Source organism: Schistocerca nitens, chromosome 11 (genome assembly GCF_023898315.1).
Source record: "Schistocerca nitens isolate TAMUIC-IGC-003100 chromosome 11, iqSchNite1.1, whole genome shotgun sequence".
In the NCBI taxonomy this organism is placed as follows: Eukaryota; Metazoa; Arthropoda; class Insecta; order Orthoptera; family Acrididae; genus Schistocerca; species Schistocerca nitens.
Genome location: NC_064624.1, coordinates 121,445,204 through 121,465,667, shown reverse-complemented (window position 1 = coordinate 121,465,667; position 20,464 = coordinate 121,445,204). Strand labels below are relative to the sequence as shown.

General features: G+C 43.6%; 1 protein-coding gene across 8 annotated transcripts in view; it reads left to right on the top strand.

Annotated features, from left to right (window-relative positions):
* Window positions 1-20,464, top strand: part of LOC126212852 (GRB10-interacting GYF protein 2) — a 189,384-nt gene that overhangs the window by 98,091 nt on the left and 70,829 nt on the right. For 7 of the 8 annotated variants that reach the window (XM_049940280.1, XM_049940284.1, XM_049940283.1 and 4 more), the window contains 4 exons: window positions 1,839-2,060; window positions 7,576-7,824; window positions 9,931-10,161; window positions 15,352-15,398. In XM_049940280.1, the coding sequence (XP_049796237.1) occupies window positions 1,839-2,060; window positions 7,576-7,824; window positions 9,931-10,161; window positions 15,352-15,398 (749 nt within the window). Of the gene's footprint in view, window positions 1-1,838; window positions 2,061-7,575; window positions 7,829-9,930; window positions 10,162-15,351; window positions 15,399-20,464 lie in introns of all 8 variants that reach the window. The other variant, XM_049940285.1, reaches the window with a different exon arrangement.

Genomic DNA, 20,464 nt, shown 5'->3' with positions numbered 1-20,464 from the left:
GTTAAACAGTTACTGATAAAAGTACAAGTGAAGATATTCAGGGAGGTACTCAGGACCTGTTAATTTGGCATGAGCTTCTGTGTAACATATTCAAGTATATATTGTTATGTGTAGTAGTTCTCTCAAGTCCACGATGGAAAGGGTTTTGAGTATCTCTCATCATACTCTGAAAAGAGAGATCATCATACTCTGAAAAGAGAGAGAGACCCTCTCCACTATCCTCCCCACCTTCCCACAATGGTATTCAGGTACTACCCAGTATCCCATCTGTCCCTACTCCACCTCTGCTCCCAAACCATTGCCTCGTAGCACATATCCCCTGCAATAGACCTAGATGAGAGATTCTTCTCACTAACACCTACCCCAGTCATGTCACTGATATCTCCTTCACCAAAGGCTGGGCCACCTGTGAAAGCAGCCATATGATCTACCAACTTAGCTGCAGTAATTCTACGTAGGCACAAAAATTAACAGGCTGTTTATCTGCACAAATGGCTACCGCCAAACTGTGGCTGACACACAGCTGGACCACGTGTTTACTGCACAGTACTGTATGCTTCACTTTGACTACTTCACAGCATGTGACATCTGGATTCTTCCCAGCAGCACCAGCTTTTATATATATATGATGCTGTTGGGTTATCGCCTTATAATGTATCCTTTGTTCCTGTACCCCTTTGGCCTCAACCTCCATAGTCCATAGTCCCTGTCCTTCACTGCCTCTCTCTCTCTTCACCTGGTTCCACTCTCCTGTCCTGCTGATGCACGTACATAGTCCTTTCCTCTCCTCTACTTCTCACATCTCACCCCCATTCTGTGTAGCCTCCCGATGTTCTACTAGCAGCTGTACCCTGTTCTCATCACACCCCTACACACACACACACACACGCACGCGCACACACACACACACACACACACACACACACACACACACGCACGCGCACACACACACACACACACACACACACTCCCTACTCTCACACAGGCAGCACTCTTCCCACAATCCTACCCTGCCACTCCCTCTCTCCCTTTTCCATACCTCTTCCTTAACTCCACTGCCCACACCAACTAGATTGCTGCTCACGTCAGACGCCACAAGAATCAGGTCTCAGTGCCCGGAGACAGTAGCTGTTTGTGTCCGAGTTGTTCTTGTGTGAATGTGTGCGTTTTCTACTTCTGAAGGACGACTTCACCTCAAAGCTGAAGTATTTACAGCACTCATTCTTTTCGTTTTTCCCACCTATAAATCAACACACTCTCTTATGTATTACAAATTTATTTTATTTATAATTTAGTTTCCTAGTATTTAGTATCCACCATTTTCTTTGTTTTTAACAAATGGTAGGTTGTCTGGGAAATAGTTGTTACGAAAAAAAATTGATACATTGCACCATTTCAGAGTTAAGTTAGACAATCGGGCCATTGCGTGCACAAATTTGTGCGGCCTGCGAGAGATGGTGTCGCCAGTTGTATCTTTGTTCGGTTTCTTAAAATGGAATGGGTAAACGATACGGAAATTGTACATCGGACGGTAGTAAGAATTGATCCTGAGCCAGTGGCTGGGCCATCTCGTACTCTGTCCTCTATGCTGTGAGAGCAACTGAAACTGATTGTATCTGGTGGGCCAGTCGAATTTGTGTGCACAATGGCCCGATTGCCTATATTCCGTGCTATTTAACTCTGAAACAGATTCTCAGCACAACCTACCCTGCAACACCCTTACAAGATTTTCGTACTGTTTCTGGCTATTCTATATAATAATATTTTACAAGTCAGTCACCGTGTTTGCACAAGGCAGTACGATTAGTGTGTGTACGAAAGTGTGGTGCTGCCGGCAGCTGGTGACAGAGCGGCTGGCACTGCAGCAGATGCTGGGTGTGCCGCCGTTGGTGCCCCCCGTGTCGGTGCCTCCGCCGTCCATTGTGGACCTCTTCTCGGTGGCCGCGGCGCAACAGCAGCCGGGACCGCAGCCCGCGCAGCAGCCGCCGCCCCCGTCCGCGCAACCCCAGCCCGTGTCCGCGACCAACCCCGTTGCCCAGCTCATCTCCCAGATGCAGATGGTAAGCGGACTGTTGGCTGTTATGTGGTTTTCTCACTAGGCTGGGATGCTAGTCCACTTCTGTGGGTCGACTCTAGGCAGTTGATTTGTGTGAGGGAGTCGAATTGGTGAAATGAGTAGAGCTATAAATTCAAAAGGCTGCCACGCGACGTACCTGAAGAGAAAGCCTCAGTGATGAATGAGAAGCTTTTTGACTGGAGTGTCTGCTTTTGTAAAAACTTCAAGACTTATTTTTGCTGAAATGGTCTTTGTTTTCTTCTTTTGGATCTACTTAAGCTTTCAGCAAATGACTTCCTGTTGTGAAGTGGCAGCATTTTCACTGAGGTGAACTTAGTGTTTCTCTCATCTGTGTTTTTTATCATTATTTTTCTCTTCCCACCCAGTTTGATAATCACAAAATCTGTAGAATATAGAGTTTGACCTTTCATGGACATTCGTAGCCGAACAATCCGTAGTTGAAAATCCTACTTACTGAACTGACAAGGCACTTGTCGTGAAGTAGGAACGAAAGTTATTCTAGTCCCAAGTTACAGGAAGGATTTTGGTGTAGTCAGAATACGTTGATAGTTGTTGTTTTTCTGGTTGTGGTGTGTGGACACAATAAATTGTCAGTTGCCATGAATGTAAACAAACTAGACTGTTGACCACCAGAGGGGAGAAGAGCAGTGGGAAGAAAGAAGTCCTGCCTCCTTGTTGCAGGGCAGCAACCAACACCTGTGTTCCCAGGAAAGCAGAACTGGCCTACGATTGCCGATTGCTGATCCCTTCGGGTGTTGTGAGGGTCATACCCGAACTCTGTGACATCCCACGATTAGTCTCTGCAGTCATTAAAAATAAAAAAGAAAACAAGAAGCAATGCGCAACACAAAGCATTCAGTAAGAGCTACCCTGCAATTGCTTGCTGCGGTTGGCAGTTTCATAAATAATGTAGTTCAGTCCCAACCTCTCCCAGTATTTGACACAACCACAGTTCAAATTGTCCAGCACCGGAAACTGCCACATTAAATGTGCCTGCACTGTACCAACTTTTGAACTTCAGTTGGAAGACAAATGTATGCATTTCTTTGTTCTAAGGTGCTAGGTCACATGGCAGAACCCCATGTTGCATTACACAGTGTGTGTCTTATGTAGGCCACTCTACTGGCCACAATTGGTGTGCCACCAGAACATTGAACACACTGACACTTTGTTGTGTTCTTGCACTTTTTATTTTCCAAACACATTTGTATGCACATTAGCTTTCCAAATTGTTCTTCACCAAATGATGTGCAATGTAAGTAACTGAAAATTGGCTACATTTTCAATACAGTGAAACCTTGCTTTTACATTTTTCAAGGGACTTCAAAAAAAAAAATAGTGTAAAATGCGGGAAAATGTAAAATGTTGGAAATAATGTTTTAAGCTGTGAAAGTTACGTATAGGATAACCCCTTGCACTTTATGTATGGTGTATGTACATAACAGGCATCAAAAGACTTGTCAGTGACTATTTTTAGTATATAATAAAGGCCTATTAGCTAGTAAAAACTGCTGATATAACTGGAATTGATAACTGTCTGGGAAGTGGGAATGATTGACTTAATTTCAAACATCATAATCGATGTTTTTGGAAAGCCTACAGCTGTCATTCATTATTTAAATATTTTTTCCTGCTTAGCATGATGCAGTTCAAGAGTTTTTTCCTTGTTGTCAAGTGCAAATATGTAAATAAGTGTTTTGTATGGTGTTTGAATATGTGTTATTCTGCGTCTTTTTGAGGTTACCAGGTACTGTGCCTCATCAGTTATGTAGAAAACCACACACACACACACACACACACTCTACCACTCTCAATGTTTGTTTGTGTAACATCACAAAAAATACATACATAAATACTGCACTTGTCAATGAAAATAAATTCACGAAACACATTTTGCTCAGCATGAAATCAATACCTAACCGGCGCTGTGTTTACACTAAAAACATTTGAGCAACACAATGTGAATGACAGTGTCAACTAGTACTCCACGTGGCCATACACCAAAACATGCTAAATATGGTTCGACAAACGTGTCACGATGATTACAACAATCACAAAACTGTATTTGCACACTAGAGACAGTTTGGAAATGGTTGTGATTGGTTACGATATCTTCATTCGAACGCACCTAGTTATATACTCCCATCAGCCACCACGCCATGTAGAGCTGGGCAGCGGCAGGAGATACGGTACGAATTGTTACAAAGTTTAATCGTGTACCCGCTTGATAGAGTGCACTGGTGTCAAGAAACTTAACCAATTAATATTTGTAAACACTACTGGACGGCCAACATTATGCCAGCGTCGTATTTTCGCCACAAACATTTTTTTGTAATGCATAAATCACGGGAAAATTATAAATATATTGACGCAAAATCAGGTGCAAATTAATATTGTGGGCATAGGAAATTTGATGCGACCGATAAATAATTTCTTAAACGGCGGGGAAATGTTAATTCTGGGAACGTAAAAGTGAGATTATACTGTATTTATGTGCAGAAAATAAAGACCATTTCAAACACACACTCATAAAATAGTACAGTTGGACACAATTGCTGTGAAATAGCGTCTAGTAGGTAGTTTTGCATTTTGAGGCAGAATGGGCATCTATATTCATTTATTGCAATATGTGAATTTTTTGGATCTCTAGTTAATACACTATTTCTGTGTACTGTGAAAGTACCAGTTACGATCAGATGGTGGTGTGGATAGCAAAGGCAGAGGGGTAGAATAACCAGTTACGCAATACTTCATGTTTATATTGTTTATTACAGAAACATCAGCAATCTAAACTAGGAAATGTCAAAAAAAATGCTTGTATGCCACGACTTTATGGAAATTCTGCAAGGCCTTGCTGCAGTATTGGTTATTATAAAGTTGTTTCACTTTGATTTCTGTCAGAAATGTTTGGCGTCAGGTTGGATAGTTAATGACAGCACTATGGGACAGATTTATGCCCGAGTTACATGCATCATGTTAGTCTGTAATCGTGCACCTAGTGAAACCTACCTTATAAAAAACTATTATTCCTGCGTATCATTCCCTAACAAAAATATAAAAAAATCATGGAAAAGTCTCTTGAAGCTATACAGAGTTTAAATGAACACTGACATTATTGTGGTTTAAATGTAGAGAAAACTGGCTCTGCTGCATAGCCTAATTGGCATTCATTCCACAGTTCCTCTCACAAAGTTTTACAGTTCTCTTTGAGTTAGCCAGTGCTCATAACGTGCTTGCTGTTATTGCTGTTATGTATTGATCATTCCTTCATCATATCCAAAATCGTTCTTAATAACTGTGACTACAATTTCTCGCCCAATTCCACACTTCATTCACATTTGACGAACTCCCTAAGCTAACCCTGGGTTCGACTTACTCTAATATTCTCTCCTGTTCAGATTTCTATTGAAATGACATTAATTTACAATTACTCGTGTTCTCTCAAAATCTTCTCTCCACTGGTTGACTGTGCATCCACAACCTGTCATGTAGGCTGCTTATACCAGAGTGGCTCATTCGTGCACACCAGATATGTAAGTGATAAAACCACACCGCTCTCTTGATATGGGCATTGGTGCATCATTATTGCTCTGGCGTGGCAGAGATAATTAAGGGTAGACTCAATATGTTCCGTACATTGTTAATTTCAGCACTGCTACTTCAACTCGGCCAAGTATCCTGACGTGGACTAATTAATCTGTACCCAGACAGAATAACAAAATTATGGACAACTAGTAGTTTACAAAAGAGCTACTGTAGCACCAACTAATGAGGAAATGAACATAGTCGCACTCTCACACCCACATACGATTGCAATAAACCGTGAAACTTTGTCAGTAGGCAAATATTGTTGCTTCACCACTGGATACAGTGTAACCAGGTCAATAAAAACTACTTTATTGTTGAGAGTGGTACCACGCATTAAAAGTCTTCAAAATAGGACCACCCTGAATCAATACAGTTTTGGCAGCAAGATTTCTGAATTGCTGTATTCATCCTGAAAGGTGTGTATTTGAGTGTCCTTTAGGGAAAATGTAATAGTGGCTTTCACATTGTCAGTGGTCTCAAAACTGTCTTTTTGAGGGTGTCTGAAATGTGCAGATGAAAAAAGTGCCGAAGTGCAGTTGAGACTGTAGGTTGCTGGGGAAGCATTTGTGTTTTTGAGCAGCTAAACCTTCACTGAACTGTCTTTGTGGAGCAACTGGCAATGTGGGGTCTCACATGTGTGATCCTTTTTTGTCTGTGTTTTGAGGAGTACCACATAAAAGGCAACATTGACTGGCAGTCTGTCAGGAAAAACACATGGCAAACGAGATCACTAGCAATGAAAATTGCAGTAAGCATTGCTTACACTTCTTAACTGCTTACGAATGTTTCCTTGGGGCATGTTGACTGCAAGGTGTGCTAGTCGGAGGTCAGCCTCTTTTGGAGTTCTATTAAAAAAATCGTGTGTCCTACATTATAACATTGTCCGAAGATAGTATCATCATACCTATACAGTTCTAGTTGTAGTTCACAAACAAGCAGTCAGTTGGTCTTGTGATCTCCTTTCAAAATTGTGGGAACCAATTTTACACAGTTACAGTGTCAAGGTCAACGGTTTTTGCTGTGCTCCGAGTTTGAGCCATCTGATGAACATTCATTCTGTGGTCTATGTTCAAAAGCTCCTAAACTCATCACACTGTCTTCACTCGCAGATTTTGCCAGGTATTCAGAGCACGTTTCATCATTGGAAGACATCTTGGTCTTCCAAAAACACTCTGTCTCACCAAAACTTGGTAGATTAATCTGCCACGAGTAATAAGTATGATGGGCAAACATCTATTAGGCATACTACGAATGGTGTGGATATGTTGGGAATGTGTGTCTCACGGGGAGCGTGCAAGGGATAAGTCCCTGCAGGCGCACTATCCTCTGTGCCCTCGGTGGCTCAGATGGATAGAGGATCTGCCGTGTAAGCAGGGGATCCCGGGTCCGAGACCCGGTCGGGGCACACATTATCGACATGTCCCCAATGAAGTATATCAACACATGTTTGCAGCTAGGGTGTCCATTTAATTATCATTTCATTTCTAGCAAAGCTGCGTGGTCATCAACGGTAACTGTTCTTTCGGGAACAGATACTCCCGTCATATATAGAAAACACGTTGCATTTTTACAGACGTTGATTCCGAAGTGTCTATTCAATCACTGGAAACATTTTGGCAGCAGACTTCTCAAGTTTCATGCAGAATTTGATCGTGTACTGTTGTCGAAGTGTGTTCTGCAGTGTGGCTGGAGCTGGATCACACAAACGGAGGTTTGAGTCGGTATGTCCTGACTCGAGAAACTGAGAACGTCCACCAGCTATCCCGGATGCTTCAAACGATAAGTGTGTCAGAATAGAATTGGTGACTGTACTTACCGATTCTTATATAAATGACACAGCAGTGACCTGTTTATGTAAAACTTGTCAGAGGGCTCGTCAGTGTGAAGTGAGATGCCGGCGCCGTGTGCAGGGAGCAGTAGCTGCCGCCGTTGCCCCGAAAGAACACCAACCGCCGCCCCCGCCACCGCACGCCCTGGTGGATCCGCTGCAGCAGCTGATCCAGCAGATGAGCGGCGGCCTGCCGTCGGTGTCGTCGGCCCCCAGTGTCCCACCTCCCGGCGGCCAACCGCTCGGAGGTGGCATAGGACTCGATTCGGACGGTCCCGGCAGGACTTTGCTGCAGACGTTGAATGCGGGGAAGCCTCCCGCTATGCCTCCGGTAGGTAATGTTCTTTCCAGAACCTTGTTTAGGATGTTAATTGGTATCAATTATTCTTCAGTTGCGTTGTGTATATGTCTGCTCAAAGTTTAATTTTGCCTGTAGAGGATGAACACATTTTGAGAGGCGTGTTTGTTAAACAAGTACAATTTTTATATTAGACAAATATAAGTGCATATTTTTAAACAGTTGTTTTGTTACACGAAAGCCTTTACTGCAATCAGTTTTCTGACCTAGTTTCCACAAATATTAAGGCACTTATTGTATCAAACAGTTTAGTTCTTAATTCCATTGTCATAAAAATATTATGTAAATTGGAGGTGGAGGAGGGAGAAAGGAAAGGGAAGGAACTATCGATGTCAACGGCATCGAAACTTTACGCAGAGTCAGCAGCGAAAGAGTGAAAACGTGTTCGGACCGGAACCTCCTGCTTACTAGGCAGTCGTATTAACCACTGCACTGTCCAGACGCCGTTTATCGCAATCGCACGGACTACCTCTGTGTGTCTCCCGGCCTACACACATTCCCACCAAGTGCCACCTGTTTGCAGTCTCTGTCCCTGTCCTCCGTGCTCACTTCTGTGAGGTATCCACAGGAGATCCAGCATTATTGAGCAGCTGCACTGAAGGTGGTGGATTCATTGTCCTTCTCGACAAATCAATTATACGAATGTGCGGTGTCCGTTCTTTTGGACGTGTCTGAAAGAACAGACCACACAGAATCCACAGCTGCGATACATATTGTGTAAATTGGAGGAGGAGGGAGGGGGAAGGAAAGGGAAAGAACTATTGACATTAGCTGTATAGGAACGTCATGTAGAATCGGTGGTGATAAGTGAAAGTGTGTACCAGATTGGGATTCGAACCCAACAATTCCTGCTTACTAGGCAGTTGCATTGACTGCTGTGCCATCCGGACACAGTGTTCATTGCAATTGTGCGGACTGTCTCGGCACGACTACCGGCCGACCCACATTCCCACGCATTCGTGTAATTGATTCGCCTAGATGGGCAATTACACCACCACCTTTAGTACAGATGCACAGTAACTTTCCGCCACCTGCGGGCATCTCGATCGGAGGACGTGCATAGGACTGTGGATAGGTGACACTAGGTGGGAATGTGGGTCGGCCAAGAGGTGTACAGTAATAGCCCGCATAATGCGATAAATGTTATGCCCAGGTGGTGCAGTGGTTAACACAGCTGCGTAGTAAGATGGAGATCCCAGCTTCGAGTCCCGGTTTGGCCGACTCCCCATAATGTTCCGACACATCTGACATCTGTAGTTCCTTTTCTTACCTTTCTTTTCCTCTCTCTCTCCCTCCACCTTTAATTTACATAATACACATCACAGCTGTGGTGTCTGCACGGTGTCTGTTCTTTCGGACATATCCAAAGGAACAGACACGACACATTCAAATAAGTCAATAAAATACGTCATCTGTTTTGATGTCGTCATCAGGGTTTTGACTGCTGATGCAGGAGATAAAGATTTCATTCTACAGTAGTTACATGAGATTGCATTTTTTGTTACAAAAATCTTTTTGTCTTAAAATTGGTTCAGATACCATCGGTACACGTTTGTTTGTCTGACATCATATTTAAAGAAAATAAATGAATAAAATTCAAGCTATTGTTGGCCTAACAGTGTCTCTTGAGCACGTTTATATTAGTTCCGTAGTTACCCACTTTGCATCCATTAGTTGAAATTAGAGGAGACTTTACAACAACGTACACCACCTCCCCCCCCTCCCCACAAACACTAACACACGCGTTAAAATCATACCTTGTGCTTAATAGTAATGCTTGTGTGCTACAAATCACCATCTGCACAGCATATACACACTCACTCTGTCCTACACTGCTGGTGCGTAATTGGCAACAGAGCTAAAAGTATGGCAACAGTGCCTAGCAGCACTCAACAGTGTAAGCTTGTAATTCAAAATAAGGCTACATGGAATGGCAGTGTACTTGAAATTAATATATTATCTTTGTGGCAAAGGACATAACCTGCAGTAGTTAAGAAATTATAGCATTATAGAATTTGAACGTCAGGTACGGTGTCATACTGAGCTTAACTTTCAAAAGTTTCCCGTCGCCGGCTTCAGCCGCGGCTTCCACCTGTGCAGGTAGACTCCGTGTGGGGTGGCAGCGTGCCTGCCGGCTACAGCTTGGGAGTGGGAACTGCTGCACCCTGGATGAACGCAGCAGTGACGACGCCCACGCCACCCGTCTCGTCGACGTCCGTGCCTCCCGGGCAGCTTCCTTCGTTGCCTATGTCGCTGTGGGATTTGGCTCAGCAGCAGGGAAAAGACATAAAGACGGAGCACCAGGTGCTTGTAAGTAGACAAATACATTCTGTTGTCTTACACACACACACACACACAAACCGTTTTCCATAAATCCCATTGTGGAGGAGAGCCTTCAGGACTGTGGAATGAGTGAAGTTGTGTTAGACAATGGTTTAGGTGTTCAGCCATTTTCTGCCACTGATTGTTTTATGTGGTGAAGCTGTATTGCATTGCTTGCATATATTGTTTACTACTAGTGCAAATACTACTACTACTACTACTACTACTATTACAGCCATACTCTGCAAACCAGAGTGAAGTGCATGGCAGAGGGCACCTCCCATTATATCAGTTATGTGAGCTGCTTCCATTTGCATATAGAGTGCAGGAAGAATGACTGCTTAAGTACCTTTGTGCACACTGTAATTAATCTAATCTTGGTCTCATGATCCCTACAGATCTATATGTTCGCAGTTGTACTACATTTCTAGATTAATCATTTAATGTTGTTCCTTGAAACTTTGTAAATAGGCTTTCTGGGGATTCTCTTATCTGCCAATTAAGTTTCTTCAGCATCTCTGACACTATTTGTTGGGTCAGAAAACCTGTGACTGCTTGTACTGCCCTTCTGTGTATACATTCAATATCCTGTTAGCCTTCTCTGGTAAGGATCCCAAACACTTTAGCAGTATTCTAGGGTGGGTTGCACAAGTGATTCGTAAGCAATCTCGTTTGTGAACTACTGCATTTCTGTTGTGTTCTACCAATGAAATGAAGTCTGACACCTGCTTTACCTACGACTTATCCTGTGTGGTCATTCCGTTCCATATCTGTACAAAGAATTAGACACACGTATTCGTACGAGTTGACAGATTCTTATTGTGACTCGTTGATACTGTAGGTGTAGGATACGAGCTGTTTTCATGTGAAGTGCGGAACTTTACATTTCTGGACATTTAAAGCAAGTGTCCAATCTTTGCAACACTTTGAAATCTTATCAAGATCCTACTGGGTATTTTGTAGCTTTTCTTCAGACGGTATTTCATTGCAGGTAACTGCATCATTTGCAAAAAGTCTGAGGGTTCTATTTATATTGTGTGCAAAGTCATAAATGTACAACATGAGCAGCAAGTCCCAGTATACTTCCCTTGGGCACACCTAAAGTTAATGCTACATTTTGCGATGACTTTTCATCCCAGATAACATACTCTGTCCTTCGTACCAAAAAATCCTCAGTCCAGTCACAAATTTTATTTAATATCCCATCATAACTAGGGCGACAACACTGCCGGCATACAATACCCTCAATGGTAGAAATATGAAACTCCCCTCCCCAGTGGGTTGCTGCCCACTGTTGATCTCAGCATGCTGTCATCTTTGCTGAGAGCATATTCTGAAAATAATGGGTTTTCTCGTGTTACCGTGAGCTAACAGAATGTAGGCGCCTACAGCGCCTAACCTGGCCTCGTGATCATGTCTGTTGGATCTGAGACAACTGGAAAACTGTGGGCAGTTCAGATGTGTCCCGGTTTCAGTTGGTAAGAACTGATGGTAGGGTTAAAGTGTGGCGCAGACCCACAAATCCCTGGACTAGAGTTGTCAGCAAGGCTCTGTACAAGATGGCGGTGGCTCTGTAATGGAGTGGGCTGTGTTTACATTGAATGGACTTGGTCCTCTGGTCCAACTGAACCAGTGATTGACTGCAAATGGTTGTGTTCAGCTATCTGGAAACCATTTGACAACTTTCACGGATTTCACGTTTCCGAGCAACGACGGAACTTTCGTGGATGACGATGCGTGGCCCCCATTACTCGCAATTTGTTTCAAAAATGTTCTGGACAATTTGATTGAATGATTTGGCCACCCAGATGACCCAGCATGAATCACATCAAGCATTTATGGGACATAATAAAGAGGTCACTTCGTGCACGAAATACTGCAATGGCAATACTTTCGCAATTATGGACAGCTGTAGAGGAGAGTATCCTATTTTCTTCAAGACTACTTTTAGATGGATGAGCACCTTTGGCAAATTTCCAGAACCCGAAACTCTTGTTTACTCCATTTGTAAGTGCGTTAAGTACCCTCACTGTTTCCAACAAGTGACAAATTGAAGAGCGTAATTAAAAATTTGTGTTACTGGGCTTATGGTAAAGTGAAGGATCCAGAGAGTCATTGTTCCAGAGTGTCATTGTTCCACCAGAATGTCCAAGAATGACAGATAACCAAATTTTTAAGTTTGTACAGAAAGTTCTGGCTGAAAATAACGAATTATATAGGAATAAAGGAGACGACTCCCCTAAAGGCTGAAGCACTGTGTCGTCGGCGTACTCGCACACAGAAGGTACAGAGCTTTACTTTGCTAGCTTTCGGAATGGAATTCCTTTCTCAAGCTGTAAGAGAAGCGTATGTCCGGGCGGCCGCGCGTGTGTACACACACACACACACACACACACACACACACACACACACACACACAATTTGGTGGGGGGACAGCATTTTACCTTAGATCAGCTACCAAAGGTCTGGGTGCCATGGTGTCTCGATGAGGAGCAGCACTGGGAGTAGCTTTGTGGTTGGATAGTGGCCAGGGAGATTATGGGAGCAAAGGATTTGCTGTAAGGGTAGCTCCCATCTGTGTAGCTCAGAAAAGCTGGTGGTGGTGGTGGGGGGGGGGGGGGGATCCAGATGGCACGGTGTGTGAAGCAGCCATTGAAATCTCACATGTTGTGCCACCGGGTGGTCCACCTCCTTTTTGGCAAATTCGATGGTGGCCATTCATTCTGGTCGACAGCTGGTTGGTTGTCATTCCAAGGTAAAACGCTGGACAGTGGGTGCAGCACAGCTGGTATATAACATGCTGCTTTCACAGGTGGCTTGGCCTCTGATGATGGGGTAGGATAAGCCTTTGACAGGACTGGAGTAGGAGGTGCTGGGCGGGTGGATTAGACAGGTCTTCCCCAAGGGTATGATCCCTGTGGCAGGGGATTGGGGGTGGGAGTGGCATAGGGATGGACTAGATTGTTGTGGAGGTTGGGTGGGCGGTTGAACACCACTTTGGGAGGGAATGGAAGTATCTAGAATGAGATTTTCACTCTGCAGCGGAGTGTGCGCTGATATGAAACTTCCTGGCATATTAAAACTGTGTGCCGGACCGAGACTCGAACTCGGGACCTTTGTCTTTCGCGGGCAAGGTCTGCAGGAGAGCTTCTGTAAAGTTTGGAAGGTAGGAGACGAGGTACTGGCAGAAGTGAAGCTGTGGGGACGGGGCATGAGTCGTGCTTGGGTAGCTCAGTTGGTAGAGCACTTGCCCGTGAAAGGCAAAGTTCCCGAGTTCGAGTCTCGGTCCGGCACACATTTTTAATCTGCCAGGAAGTTACCATGGAAGTATCTTATCTTGGGTAGAATGTACCTCTTTTCAGGGCATAACGATAGATAACCAAAGCCCTGATGAAGATGTGGTTCAGTCGCTCCAGTCCAAGGTAGTATTGGGTTGGGTGAGGGGGGGGGGGTCTTCTTTGTGGTTGGTTCTTAGGATGGATGTGAGGATCAGATGTGTGTGGTGATACAGTGCGGAAGATCTGTTTGTGTATTAGACCTGGGGGTCTTTTCACTGCAGATGCATCTGCCACGGGGGGGCCAGGCTGTATGGGAGGGGTTTTTTGGTGTGGAAGGGATGGCAGCTGTCAAAGTGCAGGTACTGCAGTGATTGGCAGGTTAGGTGTGGATGGAGCCATCTCAGAGGAGGGAATCAACATCTGGGAAGGTGGCACGATGGGAGGAGGAGGAGGACCAGCTGAAGTGGATGGGTGCAAAGGTGTTGAGATTGTGGAGGAACGAGGATAAGGTGTCCTGGCCTTGGGCCCAGATTATAAACATTTCATCAATAAACCTGAACCAGACCAGGGGTTTTGGGTGTTGGGAAGCTGGGAATGTTTCCTCTAGGTGGCCGATCAAGAGGTTGGCACAGGAAGGTGCAATGCGAGTGCCCTTAACTGTGCTACAAATTGTTTGTATAACTTCCTTTCAAAGGTGAAGTAGTTAGGGATTTTCCTGCCGAAGGAATTGTCTTTGCTTTCTTTGGTGGCTGAGAATCAGTAGTGCACCCAAGTTTCATGTGTGGTCACAAACCAGTGCAAAAAATCTTATTTGTTTCTCCTAAAACAGGACAAACATTGTTCCGATATGTCCATCCTCGTGCGTTTTTGATTCAGCATCGAGAGTTGCGGCACCCATTTTGCAGATAATTTTTTCATTTCTCATTCTTCAGTTAAAATATGAATACCCTTTCAGATGCCATCTGGCAGGCATGAGCAATTTCACACACTTTCGATCGCCAGTTCTCCACGACCATTTTGTGCACTTGGGCACTGATTTCTGGAGTAGCGACACATCTCTACCGACCAGTGTGTGGATCATCATTTGAGCTCTCTTGACCAAATTTAAATTCATTTGTCCACTTGGCAACAGTTGAATATGAACGAGCAGAGTTCCCCAGTGTATTCTGGAAATCGGCATGAATGTCCTTTGCTTTCATACCTTTCTTTAGGAAGTACTTAATCACTGCTCGAATCCCGATTTCCTCCCCCGCACCCCCCACCCGTCTTTGTAAATCACTAGCGGGAACAATAACCAAGACATGTCACCGCCGCAGCTCTCTTCCAAGAACACTGACATGGATCGTGTTTACAGGCAACAGTCCAATGATCATCACGTGAACAACACATTGTGCTAGCACTGACCTCTTGTGGTGATTCCGAGAACTTTCCAGACCACCCTCGGGGATCGTCATGAATCAAGGAGACTTGAGTGTAATTATTGTCTTTGAATAAAAGCGTCAGTTTTTTAATCTCATTGTGTAGGTCTTTCAGTTACCTTCTGTACCATAGTAGTTTTTCTACGTATGGTCAAAGTGTGATCGAGCTATGTTACTTGGTAGTGATACACCATGCCCAAGTTACTTTCGTCCTTAAGGTTCACACTCCGATGGTTATCATTCTGAAGATTTGTCATGTGTGTAATTTGTATCATGATACAAATATAATGATTTGCTTATCTGATCATGCCTTAAAATGCAGGCAAAACCTTTATTCACCAGTAGTCAGTCAACGAATCGGTGAGCGGGTACCTACTTAATGCTAGTCACATTCATGTTTCAGAGCTAAATGTATTCTGTTTATAAATGTGACACATTCAAAATAGACACTTAATACTTTGTCCGTTTTTATATACCTACAGGAAGAACAACTCAGGGCTGAAGAGGAAAGGAGAATGGAGGAACAAAGGTGAGTAAAACATTAAATCTTTGCACTGTATAACAGTGAGCTGCTTGATGGAAAAACAATAACAATATAAACTAGGATGACTGCTACTCATGACACACAGAGGTGATGGTGAGGGGCAGACAGGTGCATTTAAAAGATATTCACATCTTGGGCAAAATCTTTCTTCAGATGTACACACACACACACACACACACACACACACACACACACACACACACTTGATGCCACCTCTATGTGATATGTAGCTGTCTCACTTGTGTTATTGATCTAACAGTCACACTTCAAAGGAAGTTTACTTCTTCCTCTCCACTTTGGTGTAAGCAGTACATAAAGCTCTTGTCTACTTTTATTGTTCACAAGAATTGTGCGTACAATGGTGTGGTTTGAATAAATGTAATGTTGCTGATAGAAAAATATAGGAATCATATGTGCTTGTAGGATTCAAAAGATCCAAAGCACAAACACCGAATGAAAAGAAATATGATTGGTAAAAAATTGCCGAATCAGTGAATGTCAGACTAGGGTCATGAGAAAAACGAGAACTTTGTTAGATTGTTGCAAATACCAGGTGGGAGTGGAGTGAATAAGCACAAGCTTTGTATTTCTTCCAGAATCCACTCTGCGGCGGAGTGTGCGCTGATATGAAACTTCGTGGCAGATTAAAACTGTGTGCCAGACTCAAACAAGGGACCTTCGCCTTTTGTGGGCAAGTGCTCTATCATCTGAGCTATCCAAGCACGACTCACAAAGGTCCCGAGTTAGTCTCTGTCTGGCAAGCAGTTTTAATTTGCCACGAAGTTTCATATCAGCGCACACTCTGTTGTAGACTGGAAATTTCATTCTGGAAACATCCCCCAGGCTGTGGCTAAGCCATGTCTCTGCAATAATCTTTCTTCCAGGAGTGCTAGTTCTGCAAGGTCTGCAGGAGATCTTGTGTGAAGTTTGGAAGGTAAGAGACACGAGGTACTGGTGGAATTTTTATTTATTCTTATTGAAAAGGAGAAGCATACTAAATTTCCTTGAAAGTAAACAGCCACAAACATGTGCATTACATTGATTAAAATGACAACATTATGAAAAGGATAGTTGCTACTCACCAAAAAATGGAGATGCTGAGTTGCAGGTAGGCACAACAAAAAGCCTGTCAAACAAGTAGGCTTTCTACCAAAAAGTTCTTCTCTCTCTCTCTCTCTCTCTCTCTCTCTCTCTCTCTCTCTCTCTCACACACACACACACACACACACACACACACACACACACACATGATTAAAAGTATATGAAAAACTTGATAATTCTTGTTGCTTACATTCATGGCAGCTGTAATTATGTGGTGGACATATCATTTATGTTAGAGATTTTTGATAAATAAAAACTGTGTTGCTGATTTCATAAAGTGGCCCATGTGTTAGGTTGTATGTATATTTTGCACTTCATTAATCGTATGTTTTTTACATTATCTTTCTTTTACATAGCTTAGCAAAATATTTGAAGAGCTTCGCATACGTCACTGCAGGCATCAGAAACTGTGTGAGGTACAGCAGCTATTGAAATGTGATACAATCACTAACATAAGTGACCTGGTTACTGATAACCACTGTATAAATGCTAGTTTTCTTCATGCTGTATTTGCTTCAGTTCACTGAGTCACAGGCCTAGCAAAAGATCTTCTGGCAAAATATTTTAAAAAAGGTAACTGCAGCTGATGGGCTTTTAGTCCATGCATGTTCTATCTTTTACAGATTAAAGGGTTTTAGTTGACAAAGAGGTTTCAGTAGACAGTGCCCTGTGAGGACCTGACTGTAACTGCCTTCTTTCAAACTGAATGATTTTTATACAGCATCAGTATTCTGAATCTATGGTTACTTCTTGATTTTCTTGGTGACTTTTTCAAAACCATACTAATGTCTTCAGATTTTGTTTTCCTGATTGTTATTGCCCACACCAAGGGTCCCATACAACACTGTCACAGTTGGAATAGGTGCCAAAATCTCTTCTGCGCAAGCAAAAGTAGGCCTTTCTGTTGTATTATTCCACAATTACATAAAAAGGGAAGTTGTCTGTAATTTTAACAGTCTGTTCCAGAGTGCTGGTTGATTCAGTGTTCTTTTACAGGTGTTCCCTTTTCAGACACCCTTTTGTTTTATTAGCAGGAAAAGACTGCACAATAGAAAACAATGTTTGGAGAAGTTGGGACCCAGCATATTGCGGAAGTTAGATGAACCTCTTACCGGACAGAATGAAGTGGAGACATTACCAGGGCGGCACACCAAGGAAACAGGAAAAGGAGACAGTAAGAGTGTACACTCTGCTATCCCTGCAAGTGGAGCATTGTCACCCACTACACGTCGAAATGAATGCACCATTCATAGCACAATTAAAAGTTTACCAGAACACAATGTTTGACAGTGCTCTGTACACACCATTAGTCCCATGAGATTTGTTCACAGTGTACTGTTTATTAATCCATGTTTTTTCATGGTAACCATGGTTTTCTTAATGCACTGTAAGACCTGATATTGTCAGGTGAAGGAGATACCGACAGATGTCTGTTTATTTGTTAAAAAGTTTGGAAGTCATGATCAGGCATGAGCAGATGTATGAAAATAAACATGAAAATTGTCTTTCAGTTAATGTGTAATAACAAACTTTAAAAAACTTACACATTTGCAAATTATTAAAAAATAAAAATGTCAAAAAAGTGTTGGCCACAATACGATTGTATAAGATGCATAAAAAAAAAAAAAAAGCTAGAGCCTGGAATACACAAACTGGTGACAGGAGGGTAATGTCGTGGCACGTATAACGAGGTGTGGTTCTGGCCATTGCATGGAAGTTCACAGCTCGTCGCCAGAGGGCACACGTGCTGGTCACGTGACTTTATAGAGCTAGCAGCAGCATGCATCAATCGTCCAATGCTGCTAGTCGCATTGCAAACAGTGACATGGAGGAGTCAACAGAAGACCAAGATGGCTCCCTCTGATTCACGCCGTGCAGCATGAGACAACAGTGAATGCCCAGCATTTCTCGCAAACGTTGACCACCCTCTGCCAAGCGATCAAATCAAAAAGACCAGGCAGTCTCACCTGTGGGGTCGTTCTGCTCCATGACAATGCAAAGCTTCATACAGCCAACACAGTCGTGGCATTCCTGCAGAAATTCAAGTGGGAAGTTCTCGGCCACCCTCTATATAATCTGGACCTCTCTCCCTGTGATTACACCAATTTTGGTCCCCTTAAAAAGGCTCTGGTGGGCAAACTGTTCACCTTGGATGACGACGCCCAGCTGTACATGCGGAATTGGTTAACATCGCAGCCCCAGGAATTGTATGAGACAGCCGTTCACTGCCTTTGTGTCACAGTGGGACAAGTGGCTCTAAAGCCAGGGTCAATACTTCTAACATACAGGTACTGGTTTCTGTAATTATGCCTCCGGCATGTTTCTTTTTGAACGCCTCTCATAAGTAAGTTTAAGTCAGATCTATGAAAACTGACAGAAAATTGCATATCCGTAGATCTGGAAAACATTGTACATAGATACTGATTCTTTAGTAAGCATGGTACATTTTCTTGCTATTTTTGTTTCAATAATTTTTAATTAATGCATGTTTGTCATGATTTGTTAAGTGTACATTAACTGAAATACAATTTGTTATTTGATTTGAAGATCATTGTTGGTAACCCAAAACCGGTAATCATCCAGTTGCAATTTTATTTTTTATTGCAATCAAGACTATTAAAATTTTTAACAAACAGTGTAGAAAGTCTTTATTGAGCATTTGTCATCTCGGTTTGTACATAATGACTTGTTTATTCTGCCACCGTCTAAAACCCAACCCCATAGACTGAATAATTTGTCTCAGTTTGTATCCAGAATGAAGTTTGAGTCTGCAGCACAGTCCCCCCTGCGGGTTCGGGGGTAAGAATAGGCCCACAGTATTCCTGCCTGTCGTAAGAGGTGACTAAAAGGAGTCTCAACTGTTTCGGCCTTTAATGTGATGGTCCCCTGAGGGGTTTGACCACTCTATTTCCAAATTTTTCCTTTAGTGCGTACCATTTGGGGAAGGACACCTTACGTGGTGCATCTTAAATCCATCTTGCCCTAAGATCTGGCACACCTGATATTTTCATGGAGTTGGACTTACATCGAGCTTCTGGCCACATCCGCTGCAATGTGTTCCGGATAGCATCCCTTCCCTCCATTGTGCACTTCCATCTTTGCCCTCGTGATGTACATGGATATTTCGACACCCGACATCCAGAACGGTACCCAGTCCGTTGTGGTGGGGTCATCATGTACCCTCTTGGTGGTAACCCCCTGACTACACAGGGATCGCACTACTGATGCCTGAGCTGCTACCTCCCCACGTATGCCGAGGAGTAGATGCCTATCCCTCTGGGGCATCGGGACTCCCGGCAAAGGCAATCCTGCCAGGTGGTCTTTGCTGCGGCTGGGTGGTGCCAGTGGGGAGAGCCCCTGGTCGAAGTGGGTGGCATCAGGGCGAATGACCCGCAATGAAGTGTGGTACATCATCCCTCGCTGGTGGGCCTCCACCAGCAGTCTCTTAAGCGATCGAGGTCTAACCTAAATGGAAAGAAATTTGATCAGAGATCATTTGCCTCCCTGGCCACTCCATGGGAGGAACGTTTGTCCAAAGAAGGCAGTGGAGATTATTCACCCCGGTACCTCGTGTGTACGCGAGTAGATGGGGAATCATTTATGTCGAACAAGCCCCAGTTTTTTGTGGAGCATTTAGAGGACAAGTTCGGGGAGGTGGAGGGCTTGTCTAAAATGCGCTCTGGGTCAGTTCTCATCAAAACAGCATCCTCTGCCCAGTCACGGAGGTTGCACACTTGCGACAGGTTGGGGGATGTTTCCGTCACCATCACTCCCCATAAAAGTTTAAACATGGTCCAGGGTATTATATTCCACAGGGATCTACTTCTGCAGTCCGACGAAAAAATACGCGCCAATCTAGAACGACAATGTGTTCACTTCGTCCGGCGCGTCCATCGGGATCCGAGGGATAATCAGGTAGCCACCGGTGCCTTCATCTTGGCCTTCGAAGG